At 41.4% G+C, this 8,639-nt stretch overlaps 1 protein-coding gene across 11 annotated transcripts in view; it reads left to right on the forward strand.

Annotated features, from left to right (window-relative positions):
- Window positions 1-8,407, forward strand: part of MYRIP (myosin VIIA and Rab interacting protein) — a 348,495-nt gene extending 340,088 nt beyond the window's left edge. For all 11 annotated transcript variants that reach the window (XM_073333104.1, XM_073333103.1, XM_073333106.1 and 8 more), the window contains 5 exons: window positions 766-927; window positions 2,484-2,588; window positions 2,676-2,736; window positions 4,031-4,149; window positions 5,571-8,407. In XM_073333104.1, the coding sequence (XP_073189205.1) occupies window positions 766-927; window positions 2,484-2,588; window positions 2,676-2,736; window positions 4,031-4,149; window positions 5,571-5,603 (480 nt within the window). In that variant the 3' untranslated portion in view covers window positions 5,604-8,407. The remainder of the gene's footprint in view (window positions 1-765; window positions 928-2,483; window positions 2,589-2,675; window positions 2,737-4,030; window positions 4,150-5,570) is intronic.
- Window positions 8,408-8,639: the final 232 nt, after the last annotated feature.

The raw sequence follows: 8,639 nt of genomic DNA on the forward strand, positions 1-8,639 counted from the left end.
ACTGCCTTGACTTTGTGTAGAGGCATTTTTATTTCAAATTTAAATATATAGATAATGTTATTTCATAGTAGGGCTGGTTGGAAGTTCTCCATCTAAACTGCTTTTGACAGAAAATTGGGGTTTTGATTAAACAAAACTTTTTACTAAATTGTCAATCTGTGCTAAAATTTCAACTTTTAATCAAAAAAACTGAACACCCGAAAACCATAATGTTTTCAGTTTTTGGCTGAAAATATTTCTATTTCAAAACACCAGTAGTGCCTCATGGGAGTTGTAGTTTGGCTGCCTCCTGCCCCCATTCTCCTCCAGGGGCCAGATTCCCCAGCCAGACTACATCTCCCATGATCCACCACAGCCAGGACTTCTAAGGTGCCCCATGGTGGCTTGGAAAATGGGGAACATTGTGTTGCATAATTGGAGATGCAGGCTGGCTACGTAGCCTTGCACATAGAGAAAAATGGGGTCATCAGGTATCCAAATATACAACTCCCAGGAGGCACCGTGGAGGCGTTTCCAATTCAAAATTTTCATTTTCAGTCTAACGTTTTCAATTTTTGATTTGTCACTGAAAAGTTGAAATTTTAAATTGAAAAAATAAATTTCCAACCAGATCTATTTCATAGCAATGGTGGTGCGGGCAGAGATTTTGGGGCTCTTGAGATTTGGGGCTTTCATCATCTGCTGCCAATAGCCTGTGGCCTCTTTGAGTTACATCATGAATAAAAAACAAAGTGACTTGCTCCGTGCCATGATCTGGATCCTTAGGTGTACCTGACAGCCGGCACTGTGTACGGCTTAGAGGGCCAGCTGAATGAATTAGAGGTTGCAGCACGCAAAATCAACAGTGTTACAGCGGAATCGGAACTAGCTGAGCTGGAGGATCAGGTAGCCACAGCAGCAGCACAAGTTCATCATGCAGAGCTTCAGGTGAGGAACTTCACTGCCTTCCGATGTCGAGGGGCAATACAGTACTGTACTGTCGTGCTTAGCCCTTATCTATTAATATTTCACCGATCCACCCTCATCACCCACTGTCACACAGATTCTGCCTGTACCCACATGGATTTATTAGCTGGACTTCACTTTTAATAATCCAAAAATATAAATCCATATAACAGCAGCTGAGCAGGGGGGGGGGCGGTATTGCTTGGGCCATATTTCATCACAAATAGATACGCAGGAGGAATCCCCTTCTTTTGGACCAGCTATGTTGGCTCTAATCCTGCTGTTACTGAAGTTGGTTGGCAAAACACCCATTAACGTCAAGAGGTGCTGATTCATGCCCAAGTTCCATTGGCAGCCTGCTGTACATCTTCCGATTCAGCAAAGATGCTGGACTCTGTGCAGTAAGCTAAATCGGGTGGTGGTCATAGACCAGAATGAGAGAACTGCCGCCACATGCCCATGCTGATTTTACCATCTCTGTTCCGAACAAACTTCTGACCTGTGCCAGTATATACTGGGTGGCACATTCTGCGGTCTTTACTCAATTTTTTTTTTACAGGCAAGCTTACATTGATGTCATTCAGCAGCAGCTGCCTGTGTAAGGACTAAGACCTCAGGATTTGTCCTAACTACTTGAGTAGCTTTAAAACGAAGGATGGTGTTTTCTTTGTATTGGCTCAAATCATTAGTTTATGGTAAAATGTAAATGGGAAAAAAGACTGCCATACCAGATGTCTAAGGAAAATAAGTTTGTACTTAAAACAGTTAAAAAGCAATCGATCCTAGTGAAAATATCTTCCCCGCAGTATTGGCAACTCAGATTCTCATCTATCATCAGTGTGCCCCTGCACATGTTATCTGTCTGGCTGTTTTCTCATTTCTCTATCAGTTCTGTCACTTTTGCGTAATTTGTTTCCTCTGTCTCCAATTCAGCCTGCTTTCTCCCCAAAGGCTTACTTACTTAGCTGTTTGCTTGCTTGCTTTGTTTAATAACATGTCTTTGCTGAGGTATTTAAAGTATAAATTACAGAACGTTTAAGGTAGAAGATTTCGGTGTTACAAAGAAACCATTGTTCTGTGCTCAAAGAAATGAGAACCAATGTGAAATAGCAAATGCATAATAAAATATAGTGCTTTAAGCATAACTTTTTAAAACACAACTTGAATGAAGTTAGAATTACACAGCTGTGAGTCATTGGGTACTGGATATTTTTCAAATGTAGCAAAGTGTCCATAGTCGTAGAGAATGTGAGTACAGTGCCACGAGATCATTCGTTTACTCCATGTAATGAGGAATCATCTTTCCTAATATGTGAATGTTCCCTTTGGCACTCAGGACTAAAGAACACAGCAGTCCAAAATGTCTCAATTAGATTGTCTTTCAGAGTTACAGAAGAAATCAATTGTCTCTTTCTTTATATTTCTGATTGATGACGATGTGAGCATGAGTTCCTTTTGCCGTTAACTAGTGGTGTTTACAGTAATTTTGAAACTTCTCCCTCCCCTCGTTTCTTTTTAATTTATTGTTTTGCTTTAAGATTTCAGATATCGAGAGCAGAATTTCAGCTCTCAGTGTTGCAGGCTTGAACGTGGCTCCATGTGTTCACCTGACAAGGAAAAGGGATCAAAAGCAAATGAACCAGGTGCCGCAACATTATGCAGTTTTGCATGGGGGAAGACCCTGCTTTTCTCTGTATTAAAGCTTAGTAAAACCTGTGTGTTTTTCACAGATGCAAACAATAGACACATCAAGACAGCAGAGGAGAAAGCTTCCAGCTCCACCGGTAAAAGGTGCACCAAAAAATTCATTCAACTCATTTTATTTATTATGTTCTCTTTCTGACCTAAAGAGGGCAGCTAAGGGGAATTAAATTACCAAGTGAATACAGTGAGAATAAACGGTACCCGAGAGCTATATGTACGTAAAATCAAATACTGATTTGGCCCTTTGGAAGGTGCTTTGATTTAATTTGCTGCTATACGTCAATAGGGACAAGAGCAGAAGATTGGCTAAGGCAAATAAGAAATGATGGCTGTGTGACCTAAAAAGATTCCCAAAAAAGGGTATTTTGGAGTGAGTGAAGGTTAGAATCAGCAGTCAGAGCAATCACAGCGTGCTAATTAGCAGAGATGGTGCTAGCCCATGGGGGGCCCCCCACATAACATGCAATAACAAGCGGGGGGGGTAGGGGGGGCTTGAGCTGCTCGGGCCCTAAACAATTGCTTAGTCTGCTTATGCCAAGCACCAGCTCTGCTAGTTAGCAATGGACAATTGTAGTTCAAAGCATTATTCTGGGATTAAGTGGAGCACGTGTCTGGAAGGCACCCGTGCCATAGACAACAGATCCCATTTCTTGTCTTAAAAGTATTTCTAGTTTCTGGAGAGTCAATGCACTTGATTAGAGTTTACTATGTACACATGGAAAAGCTTAATTAAGGCCTGAATCCAGCAAAGCACTATTTAATAAAACATTTAAATGTGAGCTTAATTTAAGCACCTTTTTAAGTGCCTTGCAGAATCCAGGCTGGAGGCCATAAAAAGTTTTAGGGACAGGGTGAAGCTACCCAGCTAACATGCCTGTCTCATTGATTTACCTCCATCCCAGTGTCGCGCCACAAAATCATCTTAAGAAATGTATCTCTTGAATTCATCTATAACTTTTGGCTTAGTGACATTATCTGGTGATTTAGTGTATGCCTATGAACATTTTCATGAGATAGATCCTGTTTACTCCGAGTTTCCTAATTTTTCAGTGTGTGCCTTCCAATTTTTGTAACTCTTCAGTGGTATGAAAATACCTATCTCAGACAACTTCTGGACCCGATTCACCACTGCTTTACTCTAATCTTATGCCAGTGTAACTCCATTGATGGAGGTGAAGTCACTTGGTAGTGAACCAGGCTTTCTCATAATTTCAAAAACCTCTCTTACAATATCACAGTCTTCCCGTTTCCATTTAAAGTAAACCTAACTTTCCTCAAAATTTAGGTTTAAGTCTCTAAAGAGCTAGAAGATTTGCTTTTTCAAGTCTGTTGTTTGGTTCAAGTTGTCACGTAAAGGATGTTCCCATTTTTTCCCTCCCAGGTGAAAATATTGATGCTTCTCCAGTTACTACTGTTAGAACATTTAACAGAAACTTTATGCTCCAAGGATCTCTAACACAAAGAACTAAAGAGAGAAAAAGCACTGCCAAGGACTTGATGGTAACATCTGAGAACAGACCTTGTTAAAACTGTTAAAAGCAGGAAATATGGAGAGAGGGATTATTCATTTAAGGCTAGATTGTCCCTAGTCCTTACTCACTGCATATGAGACTAAGGCTCCTTTCACTCCCTTGCCCAGCCAAAAGAGCTATTCAGATTGCACTTTTGGACATGGTGGCTGGGGAAGAGAGGAGGAGAAGAGAAGAAGCTGCTCATATGATACTCCCCAGTAAGAGCAAATGGGCAAGGAGAGGCCTTAGCTCCACCCTCCCTCTTGCCAGTTATAGTAGCTGGCCAAGAATCTGGGGGGGGGGGGGGCGCGGAATAGGCTGGACCCAAGGAAGCTGGGAGTGGTCAGGGAACTGTGCCTCTTTGAGGAGCTCCTCCTAGTTCTTAGGCCTTGTCTACACAAGGGGTGGAGATCGAGCTAAGTTACGCATCTTCAGCTATGTGAATAACTTAGCTAAAGTTCATGTACTTAGATCTATTTACTGTGGGGTCCACACTACGCAATGTTGATGGGAGCCGCTCTCCCATTGACTCCCCTTCTTCTTATTATTCAGGTGGAGTATAGGAGTAGACTGGACAGCGATCAGCGGTCGATTTGGCAGGTCTAGAGAAGACCCGCTAAATCGACCACCGATGCATTGATCACCATGTGTGGAACCCCCGGTAAGTGTAGACGAGCCCTAGTCTAGTCTGTACCTACATTGATGTGCATAGACATGCTCCTACTGCAAGTTCTCTGGGTGTGTTTATAGAATTATAAATATAAACCATTTAAAAGAAAATCCTGTCAAAACAGGCAGAATTAATAGACATTCACTCCACAGCACAAACTTGGGGGGCAGACCCTGATAGCAACAATGCCACAATATAATACAGTTGAAGACACTCTCCTCATATCTCACCTGCTTATGGGGAAATGCTCAGCATAGGGATTTAGTGGGAGTTAAGTAGTACAAAGATCATGTACTGGCTCTCTACTTAGGGGTGAATTTCATCCCTGTGTGAACAAATGGGCCATGCACTTTACCCAGAAGATCAGTATTCTCGTGTTCTAGCAGGCCAATGGGGGAACAGGATCAAAAGCTGAAAACACCTTGCCCCCAGACACCCAAATTGAGATCATGGCCCCATTGAAGTCAATGAGAGTTTTGCTGTTACCTTTAGTGGGGCAGGGATTTCACCCGCAGAGTTCAAATCTAAGGACTGTCAACAGAAGCAGCTCAGCTCATCTCAACAATCAGGAGGGGACTTAAATGGTCTACAAGTCTTTGTGCTGCTTGGGGTGTATTTCACCTGGTAATAAAACACTGATGGTCCCCTTTCATTTAAAAAGCCTTATCAGCATTGTACTCTTGACATTTTTTGTCATTATGAAATATTTTGCTAATGTTTTCCTTTTCTCTCCATTCTAGGAACCAACTATAGGATCTGCTGTAATGTACTAGACTTACAAAACTACTGCCAATAACACACTGCCTAAGGCTGTACACTATAGTGCCTTTATTTAACAGCCATTGTATATGTCCAATAGAAACCGGACCCTCGAGAACCCACCATGCCTCAGTAATAGGGCTTTGTTTGGATACCTCACTGAGAAAGCTGTCCAGCATTGTGGTCTGCTAATGGAAACTCTGCCTTAAAGTTCTCATGAGACTCCAGAAAGGATACTGAGTTTCATAAGCAAGGCTCCATGTTTTAAGATGCACTTCCCCCCCCCACCCCCATTGATTGTACTAAAGTATATTGTCTTTAAAATACAATATGTTTTTGTATACTTAATTCAGCGATAACTGTTGGTCAATATTTCATGTGAAGAGAAAGGTAAAAAACAAACCTGTGATCCATATTTGCTGGCACGTTTGACACTGAGTTCAGTGTTTGTAGATCAGTCCCAATGGCATTTTCTAAAAGATCCTCTGTATGCTGATAGAGCAACTTTGGCTGACTACTTATTCTGTCTCCAGACGTGGGCTGTTTGGATGCTAAAGGAGCAGTTTACATTTGCGATAGGCTGGCACGTTCCACCATAGCATACTGTGGTGGGGGACACGCATGTATCATGTCTACAAAAAGATCCATTCTGAGTCATTATTTTGGCATCTGAGGCATCTGAAAAACATTGCAAAATCAACACCTTGCCTCTATGCTTAGAAGCATATTCCATTTTAGGCAGTGTCCTAAATATTTGTTACACACAGCAGGTGCATCTCTGAATGAATCCCTATCAAATGTTTAAGATTACAAAATTAGAATAAAACAATGCTATGTGTTAGATATTGTTCAAAGAAAGTGCTTCCTGAAACATATTTTTCAACATTAAGGGCTAGTTATAAAAGGCCCTTATACAGGTGCTAAGAGGGGGAATAGCACACGAGGGGCATCTCCCTTCCCCTCCCTTTCATGATGCATGGAAGGGCCTTTCAGAATTGCAGTCCCTTTGCTCTGAGGAGTGCTGGGACTGCTTTCCCCTGTAACCAAAAGGAAGCAGAGAGGAGATGGGGCCATGGCCCTTCCCCCTTCCCTGCCGACCCACAGAGCAGGATCAGTGCACAGAGGGTGCTGAGCTGTGCACCATACAGGAGCATAGCTGCAGACAAGCTCTCCCTGCGTCCCAAAGAGCTTCGGGACGCAGAATGCCTCCTGAAGCTCCACCAGGGGTAGCACCTCTTTGTATGGCCACCAGTGCTGGTCATTACTTAATGGGCAGTATAGAACCCTAAGGAGCGATTGGTCTATTTAACCACAGATGTTGAGAAATAAATTTTAAAATGTGCAGTAATTTAAAAGTTGGGGACATTAAACAGCTTCTGATGGATTCAAGAAATGATGGCCAAAATTTTCAGATTTGGGTGCTTTAACTTAGGCACCTTGATCTGCATTTAGGCTAGCTAGAGAAGAGCAGCCTGGCTGTCAGAAATGCTGAGGATTCACAGCTCCCATCGTCCACCTCAGTAACGGTGGGTGCCCAGCACTACTGAAAATTGGGCACACATTGGAGGTAGCCATTTTGGTAGTTTGGGCCTGTATAGCGAAGAGATGGAATCGTTTTGGTTTAGCAAGATCTGGTCAGTAGGCTTGGATTCTGCATGACTAAAACTAAGGAGCAGTTCAGATCCAGCTTCCATTTTGTCCAAGCCCACCCAGACCCGGTCAGAGTAGCCAGATAAATGGTTCCAGTGTGAACTTCCCTCCTAATTTGAAGTCTCCTTACCAGTGCAATTTGAAAAGAATTTGGTCCAATTTTGAAGTATAGGGCCATATCCCCTACTGGTAGAAATCCCCATAGTTCCATGGATATCAGTGGAACTATGGTGATTTACACCAGTTGAAGATCTAGCCCAGGATGGTCATTCTGGGCTAAATTATGCGTTGTGTTATTCTCATGCAATCCTCATTGCCTTCAATTTGTTCAAGTATGAGGACAGAACTTGGTCCAGTGTGTTTAAAAATAGTGTGTGTGTCCACACACTATCTAGTGAAGGAGATTAAACAGAGTAGGATGCCTAATACATTTGTCAATCTCCATCTAGTAGACTGTTCTCCTGTGTGTGTATAATACATTCCCAAATTTTTGTTTATGCAGGTATGCGTGTCATGAAACGTCACTAATAGTGGTTGGTTTACATATTTGTCTAATAATACGCTAATACTGTGTATGTAATATCAATTCAGAAATGACTAATTTTACTAGATTAATGGCTTTTGTTCTGTTAGTGTGATTTAAAAAACAGACTTTGGAGTAGGATGTTTTCCATAAGAGGCATGAAAAGCAACTACTGTTGTTACAATGTTAAGTCTTCTTTGACAAAAATGTGTATTGTGTAGGTATTGCAAAACAAAAAACAAAACAAACCCTGCCCCGCCCCGCTACATGGTATTTGCATTTTTACAGATTTACTTGTGCCAAATATGTGCAAAAATTTAATTTACTGTTTGAAAAAAATCATAAAAAACATGTTATAGCACACAAAGAATTATTTTGTCATCAAGTGATTTCAATCTTTAGTGTTAATATTTATATTTAGATTAATTTTTATAAATGAAAATATTTTAATGGTTAAAAAAATTAAGACTATATAATGATCTATTTGATTAAGTCTGAGTGAAAGTAAAGCTTGCCTTGTTGTTGTTATGTGCGTATTCACCAGGAATTATTGTTAAGAGAAATTATAAGAGTAAAAGCAATTTATGAAAAAGAATGCCTTTGCAGGGACCTGATTCATAAAGAAAAAGAAAATAAATCTCCTGTTGTTTGGATTTCTGGGCACTTTACTCAGAAAGGGTGCAGACTGAACTGCCACACATTTGAGTAGTGTGGTAGGTGCTCCATCCTGGCAGTATAGGAACCTGCTGTACATAAATGGCCTCTTCTCCATTGGGTCTTTCACAGCTATGCAGCTCAAAAAAGGACTGCGGTATTCCAGTGTGTGAAATGCACTAATTTAGCCAGGGAGGGATCGAGGCACACACACTTCCCTTCA

The sequence above is a fragment of the Lepidochelys kempii genome, chromosome 2, assembly GCF_965140265.1.
Source record: "Lepidochelys kempii isolate rLepKem1 chromosome 2, rLepKem1.hap2, whole genome shotgun sequence".
Taxonomy (NCBI): Eukaryota; Metazoa; Chordata; order Testudines; family Cheloniidae; genus Lepidochelys; species Lepidochelys kempii.